Source organism: Stegastes partitus, unplaced genomic scaffold, assembly GCF_000690725.1.
Source record: "Stegastes partitus isolate 25-593 unplaced genomic scaffold, Stegastes_partitus-1.0.2 Scaffold759, whole genome shotgun sequence".
NCBI classification, from domain to species: Eukaryota; Metazoa; Chordata; class Actinopteri; family Pomacentridae; genus Stegastes; species Stegastes partitus.
In genome coordinates, this window is record NW_007578490.1 from 1 (window position 1) to 24,559 (window position 24,559).

A 24,559-nucleotide genomic window follows, 5' to 3' on the forward strand; every position below is an offset into this window, starting at 1 on the left:
CCTGCAGAGAGTCTGCAGCCGGCGGCGGCCAAAGAGCACAAACCCGGTAAAAAGAGCGGCTGCAGACCAGGCGATGAGTCCGACAGCGACTTCGAGTCTGACCCGCCCTCGCCAAAAAGCAGTGAGGACGAAGAGGCGGAGGAGGATGAGGCCTTGAACAGCGAGCACGGCGATGATACCGAGCCGGAGAACTTAGGACAAAGGCCTCTGCTGATGGACTCCGAGGAAGAGGAGGACGAAGACAAGCACAGCTCTGATTCGGACTACGACCCCAGCAGGGCGAAGAATCGCTCCAAGAAACCCGCTGGCAGTAAAGCTGCGTCAACCAGGAGCCCTCGGAGGGATTCGGGCACAACCCTGATCACCCCTCCTGAGTCGCCCAGCGGCGCCAGAGCCGTGGAGGCTGTGGATGTTTTCGGTGCTGTTCCCTTCCTCGGAGGAGCGTCGCCCGTCGGGCCTTCGGAGAGCTCGGATATCTTTGCCAAAGCGCCTTTTAGGCAAGTCAGCCACGAGCAGCCGACTGGGGACGAATTTGATGTTTTTACCAAAGCGCCCTTCAGCCGGAACCTCTCAAAGTCGGGCAAGAGTGGTAGTGACGTCCCCATGGGCCAGACGCCGCCCATATCCCCCGAGGGCATTGACATTTTCGGCTTCTCGCCCTTCCAACCGGGCCCCACCGTGCCTCCTCCGACCACCTCCAGAAGCGCCGAGGACATCTTCCGGTCGTCCTATGAGGAGTCGGCCAGTCCTCAACAGCAGAGGCTGAAGCAGCGCAGCCTCCAGAAGCTTTCGTCACGCCAGAGAAAAACCAAGCAGGAGGCCACCGCAGGAGGCAGCAACGGCAAGCGGCACCACGGGACGCCGACTGGGGGGCGCAAAGGCAACAAGCCGACATACCGCACACCCGAGAAAGTCCGCAGACACAAGAAGGTCGGCCGCAGAGACTCGCAGAGCAGCAACGAGTTCCTCAGCACCTCAGACTCTAAGGAGAACATCAGTGTGGACATAACCATGGCTGAGGGGAAGGACAAAGGAGCGTCTCTGCCGGTGGACGAAGCCCTTTTAGACCCGTTTGGAGCCAAACCCTTCCATCCTCAGGACGGCAGCCGACACAGCCAATATCAAGGCCTCAGCGACAGCAAGAGCGACATGGCCACAGCCAACGGTAAGTCCTGGACGGGTTCCCTTCATGGTGCTCTTGACGAGAGCAAAATCATGGATGACTTCGGGGCGGTGCCCTTCACAGAACTGGTCATCCACAGTGGACCTCAGCAGCAGCAGGCGCCGTCGCAGCCCGTGGACCTCGACCCCTTCGGAGCTGCACCTTTCCCCTCGAAGCAGTGACTTTTCCTGCGTCTTCCTGCTCTGCCAGTTGCTGTTAAACAACCCTGAAGCTTTTTTTTTTTTTGGTTTGGGATCATTTTCAACCTGGAACGACAAGCTAACAATGTGCTTCTTTTGTAAGAACATTTTAATTAGTTTGAGTTACATAAACCTGAATCCTGTGGAGTGAACGGCGTTTCCACATATCTTTCAGCTGTACCTGTTTGCTGAAAAGCCTTTTATGCTGCATTTTAACGCTCATAGAGACATTTGAACCGAGACAAAACGGGAGACCCACTCAAAAATCGTACTGTGACTACAAAGCTTAACATTTGACCGCTTGACTTGCTTCAAAAAGCTCTCTACGGCCGCCTGCCTTCTGATCTACCAATATGTTTTTTAGCACCACAAAGCCTTACCTGAGCTCGGCCCTGCCTTGCTTCACAGTACCTCGGAAACCGCGACGCCATCAGCCTTCACTGGCCCGGTGCGTCGTTTGAAATCATTTGGGAGTTGTCCTTAACCACTTTGTTTTTATTAGACCTTTCTCTATGCATAATTTCACAGTAGTCTTTTACGCAGCCAAAGGTGGTCGTGATTTTTGTCGCATTACACTCGGAATACTAGAAGGGATCGAATTTTGTTGTACTTCCTTAAAAACGTTGGAGCTGTTAATTTGGGTCAGGTTAAAATTTAGGCTCTTAACTGTTCTCTTTTTTTTTTTCCTAGCAGTAAACTTCTAGGTAAGTACTGTTAATGTTCTCTGTTTTTTTCTATTAAGTTGCAACTCAACATGTTCTGTTAGAAATAAGAAATAAATAAAACACAAGGTTAGATCACTGGTCATTCGTGAACGTTGAACCCCAACAGAAGATCATTCGCTGTACTCTTATTTTCTCTGCAATGTAAGTGAACTCAGCAGTTTGGATCATTTTCATGTGAAGTGGGAATCAGTTGAAAGGTAACGCTGGTGGTATTTTATTTTTTGTAATTGTCCCATGAAAGGACCAAAACCGGTAGCAGCAACTTTTCGGTACTTGGCGATATCAATCCTGTCCAGTTCAGCTATTCCTAGGATCTTTAAAGGAGTCGTCGTTCCTACGCTTTTTTTTCTTGGAGGTGGTTTAGGAGGTGGATACCACACGCATGTCTGGAAACAGTTAGCTTAGCATAAGGGCTAGAAGCCGGGACATGCTGTGAACATCTGTAGCAACTCGTTAATGGAGTGAACTTTGCAACTGCTGTACATTAAACTAAATGGTGACAAATCTATGGGCCTTTATGCAACACACTGTTTCTTGGCATCGTCCTGAGTTTCCATAACAGACTTTCATTCTTGCGTAAGGTAAAAAAAACGACAAAAAAAAACTCAAGAGACTGATTTCTTCCACCTCTGGACAGCATGAAACATCTTTAGACCGCTCTCCTTTTTTTTCTCGTAGATGGCCAAAGTTTTGTTTGTTTCACCTTTTTTCGTCTTCGTTTCTTGTTTGGGGTTTTGTCTACTCTGTCCAATATTTTGACGTTCAGAGTTACATGTGCCCAACAGGAAGTCTCTTTGGCTGCAGTAGTTTTCACTTTGTAAAAAGTAAATGTTTTCACTGAAAACTCTAATTATTTCTTTAAAGACAGGTCCTGAGTGTTTAGTTTTCAACCAAACTTCATTGGTTTCGTGAAACAGCTGCACCACATGACTCCAACAGGAAGAAACGGTGCATTTAACAGGGACTATTTTCAGCGGCGAATTCATTAACATTTGGTTCTGTAGTGAGTCCAGTGCTACTGGCAGCAGGACACTGTATGTGGGATACTTTTTGGACAACAGTGGAGCTGATTAATTTATATCAAGCTGTGATTTTTTATTTTTATTTTTTTATCCTGTAAATGGGATCAATTCATTAGTGTTTGGTCTTTTCATGGGATTTGATGACAAAGAAAATGAATCACCAGACTTGGTCCTTAACGTGGGCCTTTCCACTGCACAGTGACGTAAACTGGCACATTTATAAAGGGGGGGAAAAAAACAAGACAACATTCAAATCCAATCTGTGATGTAATGTTCTGGTCATTTGTCTTCATGAATACACTCTTCAGCACCGAATTCTTCCTCTTCATCACCGGCCTTAAGCACTGCGTTCAGCTACTCAACCATCGGCACATCTGTTCAAATGAAACCATCGGAACCGTTTGATAATTTTCCATCCTCCTCCTTTTTTTTCCCACCAGGGTAAATCTGACATTGTATTTATCTGCTATACTGCTGTTGGATGCAATAAATAAAGTTTCATCTCAGTGATCCAAAGTGCTCCTGCAGAAGGAAGCTGGACTTGTTCTTGGTTCTTTCAGTTACTCAAAACCCAAAACTGCCTGTCGAGGGACGTCAAGACTGCATTATAAGTATCTGATACGAAACCCTCTCTCGTTTCTCAAACTATCTGTCTAGAATGTGAACATTGCTGTCCTTAAAGGAGTTTATCTTTTAGGTGCAGGTGGATGCTGAGTCCTGTCCTGTTGTGTTTGTTGTTCAGTTTCCTTTACGTATAGGTCTGTGTGCTCCATACTCCATCGGACTGCATTTACAACGTTGCTCAGCTTTTGTTTGGCTGTTTTTATTCTCAGGGTGAACCAGTTTCTGTCTCACATGTTTTTCCTCTTTTTAAGCTTTTCTAACAATTGCTGATGTTGTTCTTCATGTTGACTTCATGCCACCAGTTTTGAGCGCTTTTTAAACATGTGTACGCTCCTTTTCTTTCACCTCTGTTGTGGTTGGCACATTGTCCGCCAGGTTTTGGAAGGTTTTGATAACCTCCAGCTCATGTTTCAGTCGGTGTTGGGAGTCAAACAGCAAGTGCTGGACTGTGTGTGGAGGTTTCCAGTCATTTTTTTAACGCTGAGGCTTTCGTCTTCTTCGATGTGAACTGCATAGTCGGAAAAAGGCAGCTCGTTTGCCCTGAAATGAATCGAGTTGATCTGTTCTTGAAGGTCTCTACTTGTTGGGTTTTGATTTTGACCAAGATGTCAACCACATATCTGGACCTTTGGCTCAGAGTTGTTCTCTTGAAGCTCTGTCGTTGCTTGCCGGTTTGTCCATGTAGATGACGTTGATTTGTGACACGGTTTTGTCTGTAGAAACCTTCGTTGTTCTTGAAATAGGTGGGAGATGCCCAGCAGGACACATCTTATCAGGGTTTAGGTTGAGTGGTTTGTGTGGGTTTCTTTGTTTTCTTCAGTGTGTTATCTGCTTTTTGTGCAAGTAAAATGTCTGCAAATTTAAAGTCCCAGTTGTTGTCCCACAGAAAACTCTGCTTCTTACTCGCCTGAAACACCTCATTTGAAGTTTTCTGCCAGTACTTGAGCAGCTTCCTCTGTCAGTCAAGGTGTTTTTGGACATTACAGCATGTAAGCATGTTCTAGTCTATCCCTAAAACAAAGTTAGAAACCTGTAAATATTCTAAATATGGGCTCTCTAAAGAGCTACCTCAGATATTTTACGCCATGGTCCTGAACTTATTGTCCTTCACTGTAATGTCTCGGATCAAAAAAAAAGTGTTGCTGACAAGTGCAAACTGGATTTTGTTTGATGTTTAACTGTGATCTGTCATTTTATAATTTCTTGTTGCTTCTTGGTCAGAGCTCCCTTGAAAAAGAGATTTTGATCGCAAGGGACTTCCTGATTAAACTAGAAGAAGAAATGTAGGTGTACATGTGAAAACCAAGGTGTCATGGAAAGATAACATGGTTCCATCTTGGGGCCAGTTTTGCTTGTTGGACCTTTTGGATTAAAATTAGTGGAGTTTTAGATGCAATGTGAAGTATTTCCAACCGGAGACGTGTTTGTTATGGGTGATGCTGCTGTTTTGTGAGTCTTTAAAAGTCGGTATGTCAGGTTAAAGCTGATAAAATAGACATTCAATGGACAATTCTCGTAGGGTTTGATGTGGTTTCTAGTTCTTTCGGGTCTAAATGTTTGTCTTATTTCTTTATTGGAAAGCACTTTGGGTTGACCTCTGTTATGTTTAATGTGCTTTTAAGTTCTTGATGAATCTCGTCTCAGAGCCTTGGAGGTTGTGTGGTCAGTTGTGTCTTGGTTTAGAGATGTTGCTGCCTCTATTTGTCGGGTTGGAAAAGATGCTGCTGAAACCTTCGTCCTAAAATTGAAAACAAAAACACTTCCACACGTTTCAAACTGTACATGGTTCTTTTTATTTCGCTGTTCGATTGCTCAGGTATGAAAAATTACAAAATTTTCCCGCCGCTACAAAATGAGTTTTTAGACAAACAGTCGATGCGTCTCATCAAACACGAAACGCTTTAGAGAAACCGTTACAGGCAGCACAGAGCAGGTTCATCGCGAATAATTTAAACAACATTCTCCTCAGTCTAAAACATTAAATAAGCACACAGAAAACAACATTCCAAAATGAGACCACTGAACTGGACACTCAACTCGTGTTTAAGACTCGTAGGAAACACCTGTAATGTTTCCGCTAACATGGATGTGCTGCATTTTGGAATGAAGACATTAAAATCCAGTAGAAGGCAGCAGGGCTCGCTGGTTCTTGTCCATGTTTCACCTTCATCCATCAGTCCCAGGTTTTATTTATTGGTTCTGTTGGTTGTTTATGGAGTTATCTTTGAGGACTACTTTTGCGTTTCCTCACTAGATGTCCCTCAGATTCAGAACCAGTTGGTGTTTAGATCAAATCTGCAGCAATGGTGTGTTTATGGATCATTGTTCAGTTTATTCCAGCTGCTACTGTTGGAAGCTGCAGCGCGAGTTTTGATGGATGAGGGTTTGATTAAAACTGCTTAATAACTAAAAAAAAGTTAAAGGAAACAGCAAAATTCAAACTTAATCTTTACATTTGCTGAGACAGTTAATGTGAGCTTCAAAAGACGTGTTTTCTTGCTGATACCAGCTGCGATAAAAGAACAATTACAAGTCTTCTCTACATTTTTGTCTCACTTACTTTTCTTTTTTGTGGTAGTTTTTTTTATTTCCTACTCTATTCCAGACTTTATTGTGTGACGTAGAGTCATTTTCTGACATCAGTTTATTCATCGATACAAAAAAGCCTAATTGGCATTTTCTTTTCTATTCGTTTTTAAAAGTTTTGCCTCCGTATAGAGCAACAGGCAGCAACTCGAGCTGGTTTTACCGTCACAACCGGCAGCTGCAGACTGTTGGAGAGTCCATCAAATCATCTCGACTTCCTGTTTCATCTGCAGAGTTCTAAGTGGACTGGAGCAACACACCAACTGGTCACAGGATCGGAAGCAACGTGAAGCATATTTAGAGGAAATGCAAATGAAAAACGGTGTGAATGATGGTGAAACCTCCTCTGGAAGCTCTGCATTTACCTTCTAGACAGTAAAGGAAGCCAGCGCTAAGTGAAACCAGTATCAGGAAGTTTCACCTCGACTCACAACTTGCAGGTGACAATAAACACCTGGGAAGCCTCTTGGATGAAGGTAGAACATCTTCAAGAACCATAAAGAAGTCCAGCTGCCACATACTGAAACCCTCAAGAGTCACTTTGACCTGTAAGACTGAGAATCTCCTCCACAGACAAGCTACTAAAACAAAACAAAAGACAACAACCTTGAACATTGCACATCACCCTAAATGAGCTAGAAATACTGAGTTTACTGACAGAAGATTCTCCTTTCAGCTCAGGCAGAACACTGAGTCTGATGTCGTGTTTAAAGCGATCAGAGCTGCACAGTGTGACGCCACATGTTTAAATCAGTGCTTGAATCTTTAACAAAAACGTGACCCGACGTCAAACATAACTGTTGCGTACCTCAAAATAAACCACATGTAGAATAAGTTGATTCATGTTTTTATAGGTGCTCTGTAAAAAAAAAGTTAAATAAATGGTAACCAAAGAAGGAAGTAACAGCCTGGGAACAAAAAATAATAAATGTTCCAATGAATTTGTGATCAGAAATCAGTAGAAGCGTTCTTAATGTTGCTTGTTGCCTCTTTTCACCTGCAGTAAAGTAGGTTTTGTGCCAACTGTCAGCATCAGTGTTAGAGAACTCCAACATTAGTGTTTTCTGTCAGCAAACAGAGAAAACATAAACCAGAAAAGCAGCGAACGCTGAGCTGTGCAGCTCTGATTTACAGCAAATGTTATTTTGAACAAAGAGACGAAGCAGAAAAAATACAAAAAACATTCAGTTGTGAGTGTAAAGTAGAAACTAGGGCTTGTTTTTGAAAGATTCTGCTCATCGATTCCAGTAAAACCGCTTGGTTTTAACGTCATATTTCACAGTTTTCGACGTAATTTTAAAGGGAAAACACACGAGGCGTTTAGGGAACATCAGTAAATGCTACACAGACAGTCTGACACCCTGCAGGGTCAACAAACGCCAAATAGTTTAAGGAACGAAAACAATTACAGGTCCAGGTTGCACCAAAGCGTTGCTATAAAGGCAGTAAAGTTCATTTAATCAGCTGCATTGAAGAGCAGAGGAGTTGCTGAAACTCTCAGCGTTGCGTTTGCTGTCAGGGGGAAAGATTAAGCCCCTTTACATTTTAAACGCAACTTAGTGTCTGTAAATGTTAGCGGCTAAAATAAGCAAATGTTGATAAAGCACCTGTAGCGACTGTGATCTCTTTTCTGCTTTATATTTTGAGGTTTACTCCCTTAACGATAGTCCAGTCTCACCTCTAAAGCATTTAGTCGCAGCTTTTGCTAAATTAAGATGATTTTGACTTTTTGCCGTTTATCTGGAACCGATCAGCAGAACCAAAACGTTCTCATGAATACTTCTCGATGGCCGACTCCGTTTTGAACACATCAAGTTCTTATAGTACCTGAAGCTAAACTAGGTACGTTTCACCAACAGTCTGTTGTTCGTGCTGCTCAGCGGTAACAAACACTCCAAAACACAAACACTAAACGTAGAACACTGTGTTCCTCCACAGTCTTTGGTGTTTCATTATTGTCTGAATGTCAGTTTTTGCTTGTTTTCATCAGGATGAACAGTTTCGCCACAAACTGATTATCACGAGTCCATCAAAAATGATTCCTCACATTCACCGAACACGTTCAGTTAATTCCCTTTTTAAGGACATTTCATCTTTTCAGTGAAGGAAGCTCGAAGGCCTAATTTTCAATTTAGTGTCTTAAAAGCATCACTTTAAAGTTGAGCTACATTCAGAGCAGATTTAAGGGAAGATATGAAACACTGGCTTTAAAAATAAGTTACACAGCTGAAAAGTTTAACTCTAGAAGCCAAACTGTACACGAGTTAATCTAGCTGGAGCTACATGGTGTGTTTGTTTTTTTACAGGCACTTACAGAAATACGTCATAAAAAAGACAAGAGATGCTACGTGACTAAAGAACCCAGCAGCCCTGACGCTCGTACAGTTTTATCCGTAAAGTCGAAGCTGCACGGTTTTGTAGGCGACAGTTTAATCTCAGAATTCGACTTTCGTCACCTCTGGCGTTGGATCTGCAGCCTCTACGTCGGTTTCCTCCCTCGTCGGAGACTCGCAGGTAAGAACGAGTTCATCCGTGACGTCGGATGAACTCGTGTCGTCTCCACTGAGCTAGAAAATGCAGAAACAGGTTCATGATAAAGAGATGTAGTGATCATAACCAGAAGTGTTGGTACAGTTTCTTGTGTTTAGACGGAGCTTTAGGTTTACGTCTGTCCACGCGTTGCCTCATTTGACAAAAGAGATCATGGTGACAAGTGTAAAACATAAAGTTTCACGGCTAGAACCTGAAACCGCACAAACCAAAAATAAAACTTTAAGGTCAAATATAGAACAACTTCAGGCTTAATCATTTCAAATCACCTCTACACAGCTTGACATAAACTTGTGTTTTTAACTGAATCAGATGTGATCGTCTGTGTTCACGCCACATGTTGGTTTAACAACATGGCCCAGGCTGTGATTGATGTGGTTTGCTTGTGATGTAAACACAAGAGCTGGTATTGTGTCTTTCTCATTTAACAGCTTCACCGAGCCATGCACAGACTCCATCGGTTCTTCTAGCCTTCTTTGCGGTGCAGTAGTTTCAGTAAAACTTTTGCTCGACACTTGAAGAAACTTGATGCAGTAGGACAGCAGTGCTCATGAGGGTTTAGGACACTAAATCCAGCTTTACTCTTATTCACATCTGCACAGCCCAGAAAACCTCCAGATGCTTCATGTTGTACAGCAGTGACTTAGGATCAATATGAACGAGGACAAAAGAGCTAAAAACTTGCTGCTGCAGAAGTCGTCTCCAGTCTTGTAAACAGTGGATTAGAGCCTGATGTCTGGGGCTTCACTTATTCACATTTTCATTTTAGAAGCAGCTCCCTTCAGAAACAACCTCAGTTCTTGGTAACACGCCCGAAACGAACGTAATAGTCGCACGAGTTTTCAAGTCAAACAAGTTCAGCAACGTTTCCTAAAGTCCCACTTTGATGCTGAAACAGTGTGGACGCTCCACATAAACTTATGTTTTAATGTGGTTTGTTTAGAGCTTCAGAAGCCGATCGTAGCACGGTTCAAGTCGAGAGGCTCAACGTGTGCAAAGTGGAAAACTAACTTTTAATACGTTTATGTGGAGCGTCCACACGACTTGGAGCAGAAATGATAATAAAACATAATTTCTGCCTTGTTTATGTCGAGTGTGGCTTCGTTTCAGTAGCACCTTTCTACTGCAGCAAGCTGGCAAACATGGCAGAAGTTATGTTGTAATAGAGTTTGTGCGACATTTGTGTAGAGCTGCAGAATTTGTGTTTTAAGTTACACATCTGTACGTGAACGGAGCAGAAAACTAACTGCTGCTATGTTTATACACAGCTGAAACCAGAAGTTTACGTACACGGCATAAAAACAAACAGAACTTTGTTTTTTTTCTCACCGTCTGACCTTAAATCAGACTAAACTGTTCCTATTTCAGGTCAGTTAGGATTACCAGCATTATTTCTATTTGCTAAACACCAGAATGATCAGAGAGAGAATTTGTTTTTTTTATACCGTGTATGTAAACTTGTGGTTCCAGCTGTAGATCTCAGCGTCAGTTGTTGTCATTTCACCTCTACATAACTAAAGCTGCTGTGCTGTAAGACATAACTGGTGTCGGAGACGTGTGGACGCTCAACATGAATGTAGCTGTTTTACAGAACAGGAGCTTAATGTTCGTAGAGATCCACTGCTTTGGTTGCAGAAATTCACTCTTTTCCAGCTCTGCTCTTCAGAGTGACATTAAGACAAACTAATCTTTGTGTAGCTTTGCAGTGAAGTGTCGCTGCAGGAACTCACAGCTGAGCCGACTCTGGTCTCAGGACTGGTGCGGGCCGTCGGGGCAGGGCTCGTTGTGTCTGTAGGTCATGAGGAAGCCTGACGTTTGGTGCCACCAGTAGAACATGAGGACCAGCAGCAGGTGCCACAGCTGGTGGCTGGAGCCCAGATAGTTGAGCTGACCTGCAGATACGACAAAACACAAACTCTGACAACATTCGTCTGGCTGCAAAACACTAAGAGACCCCGTTATTAACGCCATATATGACACAGCTCAGCAAGTTCTGTTGATGTTTTCATGTAAATGAAGCCTTTTATGAGCACTTCTCTGACTATTATTATATTAATCTGTTTTTAATAATTTCAATAACAGTACATTTACTCAAATATTGTAATTAAATACAATTTTACTTTTTACTCCACAACATTTGTTTGTAGTTACTTTGCTTGTTCAGATGAACATTACAGAACACACCAGCAAATAAACTATGAATTATTATTATTACGTTAAAAAATGTACTGATTCATAGAAAATAACAAACCAGCAGTAAATAAAGTCAATAAAATCAGTTTTATGTTGAGTATGAAGTGATGAAGACATTAAAGCAACAATAATTATAATCCAGTCATATAATGAAGGAGAAATACTGTGTAATGGGACTTCAGGTATATTTGATGCTCATACATTTGTTCTTTTACTTCAGTAATCTGAGTGCTTTTGTGTATTTCTACACCCTGATTTTAGTACTTTTACTTACATCAGAGTACTTTTATCTCCTCTGGGAGCTGAATACTATTTTTTAAAAATAACAATACAAAACTAGCAGTGAAAAGCTGTAAATTTAAAAAAAAAAAAAAAAAGTAATCTCACCTGGAAAGTAGCGTTCGGGGACTTTGGAGACGTAGAAAATGAGCGCTAAAGCTGCGATGAAGTACATCCCCAGCACTCGAGGAATGAAAGCCTGAAGGGAAGAAGTATTTACTGGATCAATACGGAGAGTACTGGCTGTTCAACTCCGACACTGAAGAGGACGACTTTAGTGGTTTTAGTGCAGCAGGAAGCTGAAGATAGAGCTCAATGACTTGTCCTGGTAGGCTGCTGAATTTTTTATTTTTTTAACCAGTAGTGTTACAGGCACTGTTTGGAAAAAAGCATTTATGGTATTTGTGTATGTTACCGGTACAAATTTAATTAAAAGTTTAAAACATCTTTCCATGTAAATATCTCATGTTACAACGTGGACACCTGCAGCTTATAGACAAGTGCGACCTGTATATGTACAAAACTTGTATTCTTTCTGAAGTCAGTGGGTGTGGCTTATATTCAGGTGCGCTCTATAGTCCGGAAATGACTGTAACTTGTTCAATAAAGCTCAGGTTGAATGAAAACAAAGCATGAAAATCTGTTGTGGTCCTGCTCACCTGGACGAGCTCGGAGGAGAAGCCTCCGGTGATGCAGATCCAGTGGACGGTGGGGATGAGGCCATAGCCGGCCACCGAGCAGAAGATGAGCGAGCGCAGCTGCTTCCACTGTTTGCTGAGGTACTGGGGGTGGATCTGGGCGAAGAAGACGGCCAGGATCATGGCGAGGACCGTCACCAGGTAGACCTGCCGCCAGTACTGCAGGAGGAGGAAGGTTCAGGGTTACGAACAGTCGGTCGGCTTTAAGGGTCGACAGACGTGTTGCAGGTTTTCAACATGGTTAAATGTGCAGGTAAACAAGAGTCGGAGCTGTGTGCAACAAACAGAACATCAGCAGGTCGAAAAATGTTTCTGCAAAATCCAAATGATTCTCTTTTGAACAAGATTTAACATTCACATATTAGTCCACCACATTAGCAGCTGCATCCTGACAGACCCTGGGTCATCTTACTATAAATACTGTCATGATGGAGAGTCTCCATATATTTAAAGTTTTGATCTGTGGAAACTTGTTAAAATTTACATTTTGATTTCTGGTTTCTTCAGTTTTTACAAAACTAAACAAGAAAACAAACGTTAATAAAAAGTTCTCTCTCCTTCTTTGTGGTTGTTCTGTCTCCACAGAGCTGCAGGACTTAACGCTGCAGTGAAAAATGAACCAACAGTGAGTACAAATGTGACAGAAACGACTTGTATTTCAGAGGACTAGTAGCAGAAACTTTCCTGGAATCCCTCTCAGCAACACAAGACTAAAGAGCTGCATTCAGATTTAAAACTCAGCTGCTTTGGTGCTCAAACGCTTGGCTGATTGACAGAAAATTAATTATCTCTCTTTGTTTTTAATCACAGGATATATTTGGGACAAACGAGGACACCTTGGGAAACTCTGAGGAAAATTAGGATTAGCATTTTCTGATGTTTATTTTAAAGCACCTCAGGTTGTCTGATCCGCGCTGCAGCCTGTTTTTGATTTTTCTGGCTTTATTCCTCGTTTTAAAAAAAAGCGAGTCTCCCACTTGCTGGGATATAAAGCTAACCTGTACTCGCTATTTCCACTTCTATAAGTAACTGTGTAAAGTCTGGACAGCCTCGTCTCGGTCCCTTCTGTCCGTTTTGTGCGGATGCAGGCCTCCGTCCAGTCACACGTCCTCGTGCGACGAGTCCTGCTGAATTTTCACAGTGAATAAATTTGCACCAGGAACAAGGCCTCGCTCTGCTGCAGCCAAAAAAAAAAAACATTTTAAAAGCTCCCTCTCCTCGCAGACTCTCCTCTCCAAAACCCTGCGTCTCCGAGACGCTCTAGACGAGAAGAGTTTGACTGGCTAAATATAAAAATCTGTTTTTCTTTAGGGACTTGGCTTGCCGCGGGAGTGCAGCCACCCAGAAGCGGAGCCCCAGTCTTGGCAAAAGGACGGAGGGGGGCCTCCTCGTCGCCGAGCAGAAACGAATCCCGGACTCGCGAACGTCATATGGTGGGGAACAGGAGTGACGGACCGCTCCATGAACGCAGCCATCTGGTTTGGGCTGGAGCAGATTTCAGCGGCGTTCTGGGGGCAAAATAACCCGGCGCTTCCAATATGCGTAGGGGGGAAAGCGAGCAGTAAAAAAAAAAAAAAGGAGCTGCAGCCAAACACTTCAGGAGTTAAAGAAATAAATAAATACACAGCGAGAGGAGAGAGAGGGAGGCGCGGTGGTGGGCGGCTGGAATCAGGAACTGAAACTGGCTTGTGTCATCGGAGGCTGCTTTCCAAGCGGCGAAGGTGTCGTGTCGCTTATTCACCGGGAACAATGAGTCAATCAGGAGAGGCAGAAGCTGCGGGCCGCACTTCAGCTTTATTCAATTACCGCTTCCTCGGGCCGAGATGTTGAGCTGAAGAAGTCTCCGGGGAAGGACTTGGTTTAGACGGTACGCTCAAACACGAGCATGTTTTTATCGTAGTATGCATCTAAGAGCAGTGAATTCATGTTAAAATCCTTACTTTTGCCATTTCAAGTAGTTTTTGGACTTTTAAATTGCAGTCGTACAAAGAAATTCTCATCATAAAAGTCCAGTTATTCTGTTTCTGAAGCTTCAAGCCAAATTACATGCAGTTCATTCCAACTAGAAAGGCAACAAAATCTGTCTGAAACCTTCACAAACACACATTTCAGTCAACCGACCAATTTTGCTTTGACGTTACATCGATGTTCGACGCACAGACACTCACACACGAGCACGTTTTTACTGTAATGTGCATCTAAGAGCAGTGAATTCACTTTAAATCCTTAATTTTGTTCCTTAAACTAGATTTTTGACTTTCAAATTGCAGCTGTACAAAGAAATTCTCATCATATAATGTCCAGTTGTTCTGTTTCTGAAGCTTTAGGTGAAATAACATGCAGTTTATTCCAACTAGAAAGGCCACAAATGGGTCCAAAAGCTTCAAAAGCTCACATTTCAGTCAATCCGTTAGACCTCATGAGGTGAAATTAAGGATTTAAGTCTCCGGGGAGGGTTTTGTTTCGACGTTACATCGATGTTTGACACTCACGCACGAGCATGTTTTTACTGTAATGTGCATCTAAGAGCAGTGAATTCACTTCAAATCCTTAACTTTGTCATTTAAAGTTTACTTTGGTCTTCACTACGAATAAATTCTCATCAGAAAAGTCCTCTTATGCCTCTTATAGTAATTAATTCCAACTAGAACGGCTTCAAAATGGGTCCAAACATGTCACAAAAACACATTACGAGTTATTTTAAGATTCACATCGGTTCAGTTTCACTCTAGAAACAGTCAATTCCTCATGAGGTGGAATTCATCATTTCACTGTCATCTTCTTGCATGTTTCCAGCTACCAAGATAAAAAAAAATAAAATAAAAACATACATACATAAAAAGTGTGACAAAAGAATTGCTCAAAACTATCTGATGCAGCTGCTGAGCTTGTTATACGACAACTCAAAGCAATTATTCATCCTTAATTTAACTCTAATATTTGTTCTGCTGCGTCGAGGTTTGACAACATTGAAATCCTTTTAAATTACTGATCCAGTCTTTCATCATTTGAGGGTAAATAAAGCCATGATGAGTTCTGAGTATCAGCAAATGACTGAATTAACATAACATTAATAAAAGTGGCTTAATTAGTCTTAACAATGTGTAACCTGGAAATGAGCAGAGCTGCAGAAGAAAAGTTGACTTTCACATGTGATTGTTCGCAAACTACTCGATAAAAAAAGAATATTTAAGGTCCAGATTCACAAACTGTATAAAACTCCTGTCCGCTTTATTTGCGATTTTTGAACAAACCCTGAATTTGGGAGGTCTTAAGCAAAAAACTGAGTCTTGATTTCCAGAATTTGCTACATTCTCTCCATTCACCAGAAACTTCTGAACATCTCCTGAACATGTGGAGACTCTGGGACGTATACTTCAAGAGATGTGGACGTCTCAAAGTGGCATCTCGCTCAATTTCCAACTCGGGAATTTATTGGAAATTTCTATTGGGTGAAAAAAAAAGTTGTATTTTCAGCTTAAAAATGGGCAGATGTCAGTTTCAGATGCTGAAGACGGTTCCTACAAAGGTTCAACAGATTCTGAGATGGTCCAGAATCCACCTTTGCTGAGTTGATCCATTAATCTGCTGCCTTTAGAGCTCCACCGTGATCCAAAGTGGTCACACATGCAACCAAAAATCTGTCAATATTTCCATAAATCACACCCGTGCTACAGACCATCATCTGGTCCGACTGGCTCAGGTACATAAAATCACTCTTTATCTACATTAGAACACCTCATTTCTGACTTATCCTGTCTGAGATGCAGCGACCAAGTGAAAAATTAGAGGTTTCTTTGTGCACAGACGCCTCGTAGTCGGCGTTTAAGGAGCCTCAGTAAACTGTAGCGTCTGCTGATAGTCTGCATGTGAGGCGTTTGGAGGACATCTGTAAAATGTAGCTTCACAAAACGGCCTCCTTGTCTGGACTGCATGAGTCTCGCTGCTTAACCAGCCACTGGGAAACGCTGAAATACGATCAAAACAGCCAAAATTCTGCATTTATTGCAAAGACTGCAGCCGTCAGAGCTTCTGCTGTCGGAGCATCGACATCCTAAAGTAAAATGCTAAAAAAAAACAACTTTTAAATATCTCCAAGAAACTGATTTTGAGTGGTGGATGACACCAAACCGAAGCAATGAGGAGTCAGAAGTCATAACAAATTCACATAACCAAAGAAGAGCTGAGTTTTACTGACTGACTCCCAGTTCAACCTCATGAAAAAGCACAAAATCATTTATTTAGTAATTTATCTGCCCCTCTGTTCCTTTTTACAAGAAACTACCAGTGTGTGAGGACTGACACGACACTCAACGCCTAAAATCTATGATTTGGCACTAAAAGAAGAACGAATAAGGCACCTACATTACGTACTAGTGCAGCTGAATGACAAAGTTAGACGCCACTGTGGCCTCAGCATCAGCTATAAAAGTCGAATAAATTTGTGTGTTTTAAAATCAGGAACCGGAGAAAATGGTATTAATTGGACCTCATTAGCAGCTCCCATGCTCTGGATGGATATATGAACCACTACAGATTAGAAGGTGCAATTAATGAAAAAACATCTCCTCTTTCAACAAAACCTGCCTAAAAAATTAAACCGTGTTGGTCTGGATTCAGTCCAATTATCAGGTTAAATAAGTGCCTTTAGGCTGCTTGTGTAAGACAAAAAAAAAAAGAACACGAGGACTTTTTCTTTAGTCAAATAAAATAAAAATGTCTTTTGTATTGACAGAAATCTATAAAGCTTCAATAAACAGAATCCACAGCAGCCTGTGAAACTACGGAAAAGTTGGTCAAAGAGTTTAGAAAAGCAGCACAGAAAAGAATAACGGAGGAAACATGTGGAAACAGGATTTAACGCACTGCAGCAGCTCTGAACTCCACGAGGACGAACAATAAGCCGTTTACAGCTCAGCTCAATCACAGAGGATCAGAGGGACGCGTTTCACATTTAGCACATTTTTTAAACAGATTTTTTTCAGGATGCAGCTCCAGAGGGAGACGTGGTGCGAAGCGTTAGGAGACAAGATGACAAACGAGTGAAATGCTGGTTTAACTTTGACCTTGTTTATGGATTTAGAGCCGAATGTTTGAGTGAACGTCGTCATTTTTGAAAATTTATTAGCAGCAATTAATATTAAAGCGCCGGTCAGACCCTGAAGAGTCGGATAAAGAGCTAAACTGCATCACTTCCTTCACTAAATTCAACATTGGTCTTTGATTTATCTCACATGTCTTTATGCAAACGCTGATATTTCACCTGCAGATATTCACCACAAGATGAGTTACTGCTGTCAGATTAAAAATGTTTATGTCAACTTCACTCTCCTCATTTTATTTTAAACTATTTTGGCCTTTGTTTACATTGTTAGCTAGTATAGTAAAATGGCTTTTCTGTGTTTTTCTGCATTATAATTCATATTTGACAGACAGCACAGAAGCAGACAGGTTTATTACAATTGTGGATGTATCTATTAATTATTTTCCCAATTAACTGATTGGATAAGTGTCAAAACATGGATCGGCGTTTCTTGAAGCCCAAAACGACGTCTTCAAACGTCTTGTTTTTACCACAACTCAAAGATATTCAGTTTACTGTTAAACAAGTGGGAAATAATCCAGAAAATATTCACATTTAGGAGACTGCAATCAGAGAATTTAGACTTTTTATCTAAAAAAAAATAAATCACTCAAACCAATGAATCAGTTACTAAAATAGCTGCCAGTTAATTTAATAGTTGACAACATGAGGATTAAACGCTGCAGCTCTTTATGTCAAGAACCAGGTATGTTGCATTTGTTATGTTATTATGCTACCAGATTATTAAAAAACAACGTGGACGCATGAATTAATCAGAAACGAGACCCGAGGCTGCAGCTGAACTTACGTTATTACAGTAGAAGGTGTAGAAGACTCCGGGGACGTAGCAGCCCAGGATGCCGATGGAGACGCCGGCGTAGTCCAGCGCCATCCAGCGGCGGCTGGTTTTCTCCGAGCGATGGCAGCAGAATAAGTGGTAACCCACCGAGCAGAGCATGCACAGCTGAGGAAGAGCAGCAAAAACCAACAGTCAGGGACTAAAGCTACAAAACCCAGTATTTATACCAGACCGATAACTTTTAAACCGGAGACTGGAAACTGCAGCAGTTAGTTTTAATTTGCAAATATCAGCTGATGTTTTGGTCTCAGATTAAGAGAGATGCAGTTTCAACCAAAGATGTTTGGTTAATCTGAAATCATCACGTAACAGAACATAAAATAAGCCTCGTCGAACTCGTCTATCGAGTGCAGCTGCTTCAGTCAACACGTTGTTTAAATGGAGAACAATGAGGAACATAAACATTTATGACAGTAAAAAGCGCCGCCGCTGCAAATGATGCAACACAGGAAAGAAAACTGTTAAATGTGTGTTTATGTATTTATTTTATGGATTGATGCAGCTGCTTATTTCTGCACACTGAAGCTGTTAAACTTTAAACTACATATATTTAAACATGATCTTGTATAGAAGTGCTGTCCTGTAATGCAGGAAATCACTTTAATTTTCGGCCAAATCAAAGTGAAATTAATGTTATTGATTGAATATTCTCTGTAATAAATACCAGCAGAATAATCAGCTTTGTATCAGCTGCAGCACCAGCAGAGCCAAACATATAACATATAAATATATAAACACATTTATGTGATTTCTGCATCACTAACTAAATACATGTCGGGTTCCCATGGTAACAAGATGTATACAGTGTGCCATACTGTAACTGCACAGCTTCATTCAGTGATACAAGCAGCGTACAGCTCCAGAGGTTTGCAGATAAAATACATTCCTTCAGCTGAGAATCTGGATCGCTCATAAATAATAGTCAGGAAACGATTTGGTTAAAGGGAGACGCTAAATCTGAAACTTTGAACATAAACTCTGAACAGGTTAGCTCCACAGCATCTGTTACCATGGAGATCTAGCTCCACAGCATCTGTTACCACGGAGATCTAGCTCCACAGCATCTGTTACCATGGAGATCTAGCTCCACAGCATCAGTTACATGGAGATCTCGCTCCAAAGCATCTGTTGCCATGGCGATCTAGCTCCACAGCATCAGTTACATGGAGATCTAGCTCCAAAGCATCTGTTACCATGGAGATCTAGCTCCACAGCATCTGTTACGACGGAGATCTAGCTCCACAGCATCCGTTACCATGGAGATCTAGCTACACAACATCTGTTACTATGGAGATCTAGCTACACAGCATCTGTTACCATGGAGATCTGGCTCCACAGCATCAGTTACCACGGAGATCTAGCTCCAAGGCCTCTGTTACCATAGAGATATGGCTCCACAGCATCTGTTTCCATGGAAATCTAGCAGGTTAAATGAGAGCCGCCTTTATGATGCTGAAAAATCTGCCTTTAGGCTCAACATATCTGCTAACAGTAATCTTGCTTTGTAGCACCCTCAGGCATCTTTAGTGATGTGTTTCGTTTGTTTTGTTTTTTTTCAATAATTGAAGAAGTTTCTGAAATTTGGTCCCAAAACTTAATGATTTGTCATTATATTAAATATCAACTTGAAATCTGTAGCTCTCGAGTAAATGAAACAATCTGCAGCCTTTCACACCATTCTGAGCGGCACGAAGTGTTCAATGTGGTGATTAAAGGACATCAGAGGTGACAGCTGTGTTTGAACCTAATGTTTGTTACACTGAGAAAAACTCAACTACCGGCTTCTCCTCTGACATGTTTGTGCCAATGCAAAACTGGTTTTATTTATTAGCATCATTAAATACACAGAAGTGAGCCAACAGGTTGATCAACATTTCAACGTTTCATTACAGCAGAATAAGAAGAGGCACCGCTGTCAAACAGGTGTTTGTGTTGCATTTAATAACCATACAAAAAGCACGAAGGTCAATTAGTTCCAACTTTCCTGACACTCCTCTGTTCATATCGTGCATAAAATATTCACATAAAAACTTCCATTAAGCTCCTGAGATCTTACAAAGACCTCCTCCAAATACTGTTTCCATCAGGATTTTTTTTTTAAGTTCATCAGTTGCTCATTTTTCACTGAGTTGATTTGAAATTTGTGCTGAACGTTTACAGAAACCCAGAGAATGATGTGAATGTGTTACAGTAATCAAAGTGACTTTCTAACCAGCCATCGATATCTACATGTTATTTGGCAGTACATTAAAAACTAACAGCGACAGATCTCACTACATAAAGCTAAAGAACTGAGAACAAAACACATTGTAAATGTGTATTTTCCCCAGAAACACCTATTTTAAATTCCTTGAAACGTATTTTTATGGGAAATTGTTAATATTTGTTGCAGATACTCTTGAAAATAGCTTTTTTTGTACTTTCCTCTGATTATAATGTCACATTTAGTGGTTTTATCTCATAGGCAGCTAAGTTGACTTCAAGCTTCTGTCTCTGTGTGATATCTTCACTCACTAAACACTTTACGAGACTCCATAAAAAGTGGATTTTTCAGCTCTGAAGCTACATTTGAAAAGATCGGTGGCAGTCAGTTTTTTGTGCACCACCTAACAACCTGTAGACATGATACGACTATATTCACATTACACAGTTTTAAAATGAAAGATAGTGGAGACACTGATTTTGGAAATGAATCCATTGTGACTGCTTGGTTGCACATTATCGTTACAATTTGGCGGATATTCAACATACACTACAACCCAATCAAGTGACAAATGAGCGACTGGTGAGACGTAGAAGGCATCGCAAAAATGTCGGCATCACCTAACTGTCAACGTCAACATGCAAACTGGCCACATACTTCTGATAAATGCGGATGTAAAGAGGATAGCTCAGCACCGTACCTGGAAGCAGAAGAGTCCGATGGAGTAGATGACGTAGTCGTCCCTGGAGGCGCCGACGGCCGGCAGCACCGACGCCATGTTGTAAATCCCGAGAAAGAAGAAGAGCAGGAAGCCCAGCAGATGGCTCCAGATATTCACCGTCTCGTTGGACAGGATGAAGAGGCTGCACAGATGATCGACAAACTTGAAAACAATCGCACAGCAATTATAGCCGACCAACGGGCTTCTGTCGCTCTCCAGAACCAGAAAGAACCCAATCAAACGTCTTTATCAGTGGTTAAATAAAGGAAATGGAATCTGCAGGGAATGTTTTAGGAAGTATTTGTAAAGAAAAGCAACAAACAAACAGACAAAATGGGGTTTTGCAGTTTCAGTGTGGACTGAGAAGACAAAAATGCTGATTTAAAGTAAAAAAAAAAATGCATCAAACATTCAGAGGTGAAGCTCTACAGTTGGACCTTCCCTGAGTTTTCTCTTTTGGAGATTAATAAAGAAACTTAAAATAAACCAGCACAACCGTTTTCTCCGCTGCTCACCTTTTGATGCACAGCCTGGAGGGCAGGTAGGCTCGGTATCCATCGGTGATGTAGGGGTTCTCCCGCAGGAACACCGGGATCTGTTCGTAGGTGTACAGTCTGATGCCTCTGGGAACCAGCACCGGCCAGTACTGGTAGCCTCCCAGCTCGATGTAGTGAGCAGTCTGAGCGTTCTTCTGCAGCTTCTGAGGCATGGCGGAGCCGGCTTTAGTCTGAGCTGAAGCTGGAAACAAGAAGCAAAAACGAGAAGTGAAAACTAAACTAGATCTAATCGAAGGCTCTATTTAAATGCTGATTAGTTTTCGTGTGGTTTGTCTCATCTACAAAGTGAGTTCTGACTATGCAGAGGAGCGAGAACACAAGCAAACTGAAAACTGTATATTTAGTGAGTTCAGACTAAATCAGAAACATCTCCTGTCAGAGCAATGCTGAATAACTACTTCATACATTTGTCACTTCTAGGCTGGACTTTTGTTATTATCTATTATCAAAATGTCCCAATAACACTCTGAAAAACCTCCAGTTGATCCAAAATGCTGCAGCTGGAGTTGTGACAGAAACCAGTGAGAGAGATCATATTTCTACCATATTTGCTTTTTAAAAAATCTCTAATACCCAGTAAAATCCAGAACAGAATTCAAAATCCTGCTTCTCACATAGAAAACTTTTAATGACCAATCTTCTTTTAAATTCATTGCTGTAATAATTGTGTAATAATAATCTTTACAAAAATTAGTCGTATTATTGTTCACAGTGCTGGTTATACCCAAGTGTAATGGCTGATAAATTAAGAGAAACACTCAATGAGTCCCAAAAAGACCCGGTTTTGAATAAACTGGGCACGAATCTTATCTTAAAGAGCAGATCAGGGCACTTTTCTCTCAAACTGCAGGTTTACTTGTAGTTCTTGCAGAATAGGAAGCAGAGCCTTCAGTTATCAGGCTCCTCTGTTGTAGCATCAGCTCCCAGTTTGGGTTCTGAAGGCAGATATTCTCTCTACTTTTAAGATTAGCCTTGAAATTTTTCTTTTTGATATAGCTTATACTTAAGCTGGCTTACGTGACCCAGCCTGTACCATCCATTAATTATGCTGCTATAGGACATCCCATTCAGTAACTCTCCTCTACTGTCCTAACATTTAAATACCACCATCGTATGCCACAAACTGTGCATCTTTGCTCTCTTGTATTTTATGGTTTGTTATGTTTCTGATCTGCAGTTTCTGGCTTCATCAAATTCCCCAGTGTTCATTTGTCTCTTATCTGTTTGCTCACTGCTGCTGGAGGTCTCTTCCTTGTAAAAGGGGAGGTTTTTAAAATATAACAATAATGATAATAATAATAATAATTATTATTATTATCATCACTGTTGCAAAGTGCTGCTCAAAGGGAATCACTGGTTTCGTTGGGTTTCTCTTTATAATATGTTAATGTAAAGCCTTGACTTTGTGTCCTGAGATGACCTATGTTGAGCATTACCACTATACAAACAAAACTTCTTAAACGAGTAAAAACCCCAACTGACTGTCTGATCATGTATGTGGAGGAACTAGACCAGCTATTATGAGCTAGCTAATATTGCTTGACTGCTCTGAAGGTGCAGCCACCTTGTAATCTCTGGTTAGCTACGTTAATTAGCTGATCCGTTCTGTCCTACTTGTTTAGACACAAACTAGTACCAAACTCCGTTCAGTGATCTGGCAATTTTTGGCTTTGGGAGCTAGCAAACATTAATTTCCCCAAGACGTGACTCTAAAGTTGCCTAAAAAAAAGCCGCAAGACCGAAACTGATATTCAAATACGTCATTAAAGTTTGAATGTTTCGATAAGACCCTACTTCAAGTCGTCAGCTGCCAGTTTACAGCTGGCTAACGCTATATTTACAGGTAATGTAACACTGGAGATGGCTGGTGGCGAGTGCTGTATCACCGGGCTTAAATGTGAGATTTTTCTAACACAACGAGCTTTCTTTTACTATTTCTATACGCCGAATTTTCCAAAAGAAGCAATTTGACAAGGAACTATTTCAAGTAGAGCTGCATGGGTGATTTTTACGGTCGTAATCCAACGCAATTCTAAAATAGCAGAATTCTAAAAGCGGTCTGGCAGCTGGTGGCTAATTACAGCTACCTCAACAGGCTAGTCGAAGCTAGCTAACATGTAGCTTTGATGAGAGCAGATAACTGAAAGAAACTCACCTTTTAGTTTTGTGTACGTGCAGTTTGAGCCATTTTGCGGTTTGTAATACGAGCTACGCATCTGTCAACATGTGTTAATATTAACTTTAAAAAAAATAAATGACGGAATATTAACAAGTTTCAGCTACAACATCTTCGGAGTCTCCGCCGACGTCATCAGTAAAGGACCCCACCAGTGAGCCCAAACACTGCCTGAGTAAATAAAAAACAACAAAGCCCCAGAGCCAAATTCCTGTTGAAAACTCCCCAAAAATGTTAATTACTGAACCTTAATTTAAGGTTTTATTGTACAACTACATATATTTTTTTAATCATTCTTCTCTTATTTAATTTAAGGAATATTTGGCAGCAAAAAATCTTCCACAAATACAGAAATTTAAGCAATTATTAGGGAAATAAAACTGCATTGCCACAACCTATATTTAACTATAATGGCCAAAAATGGCATTTATTGGGGTTTCCACGTACAATTTTGGTGAGTGTTAACCTAAGTTAATATTCTAAATTAGTCAGACAATTTGTTAGACCATATGATATTGTAGGGTATTAACCTTTGTGTTAATTCAGTCAGCTAAACTTATATTTTGTATAATATTGAAGGGTCCTAACTGTGATATTTAAATTATTATGGTAAAAGTATATAATATTGTAGGTTCGAAATGTTTTATTTAAACTTGTTCATAAAGCGAATCTTATTTTGTCGACCAGGAAGCACCTTGGTTCATCCGTGACTTGATTTTATTATCAATGTTTTGATGTTTTTAATTACTGTACTTAGTATATGTACTTGTATTTATTTATATTGACAATGTATGTTTTGCAATTTTTTAATCTGTTGTCTTTTTGTTTTTACTTCATCTTCATTGTTTGTACTTCTGGGAATCCTGCTTTTTTTTTTTTTAAATTAAAAACAATTAAGATATTAGAAAAGAAATTTAAAGA

General features: G+C 41.0%; 2 protein-coding genes across 2 annotated transcripts; one reads left to right on the forward strand and one right to left on the reverse strand.

Moving 5' to 3' along the window:
* Positions 1–3: 3 nt before the first annotated feature.
* Positions 4–3,628, forward strand: LOC103364581 (putative BMP-2-inducible kinase-like protein; the record flags this gene model as incomplete). Its single annotated transcript, XM_008291732.1, has 1 exon — positions 4–3,628. A coding segment is annotated over one exon (1,341 nt), but the record flags the coding sequence as incomplete, so codon positions are not given.
* Positions 3,629–5,502: 1,874 nt separating this feature from the next.
* LOC103364579 (progestin and adipoQ receptor family member 3-like) lies at positions 5,503–23,734 on the reverse strand. The gene is made up of 8 exons (XM_008291730.1): positions 23,618–23,734; positions 21,421–21,643; positions 20,885–21,047; positions 17,931–18,086; positions 12,001–12,198; positions 11,450–11,540; positions 10,600–10,761; positions 5,503–8,886 (listed from the first exon to the last, which is right to left on the reverse strand). The coding sequence occupies exons 1-7, from the start codon at positions 23,676–23,678 to the stop codon at positions 10,619–10,621; spliced, it is 1,035 nt and encodes a 344-aa protein (XP_008289952.1). The 5' UTR covers positions 23,679–23,734; the 3' UTR covers positions 5,503–8,886; positions 10,600–10,618.
* Positions 23,735–24,559: the final 825 nt, after the last annotated feature.

Excerpts from the sequence above, each read along its gene's own strand:
- LOC103364579 (XM_008291730.1), bottom strand. The coding sequence starts at position 23,678 with ATGCGTAGCTCGTATTACAAACCGCAAAATGGCTCAAACTGCACGTAC. Across the intron at positions 21,644-23,617 it reads CACGTACACAAAACTAAAAG|CTTCAGCTCAGACTAAAGCC; the intron begins GTGAGTTTCTTT and ends TCTTGTTTCCAG. Across the intron at positions 21,048-21,420 it reads TCCAGGCTGTGCATCAAAAG|CCTCTTCATCCTGTCCAACG; the intron begins GTGAGCAGCGGA and ends TCATCTGTGCAG.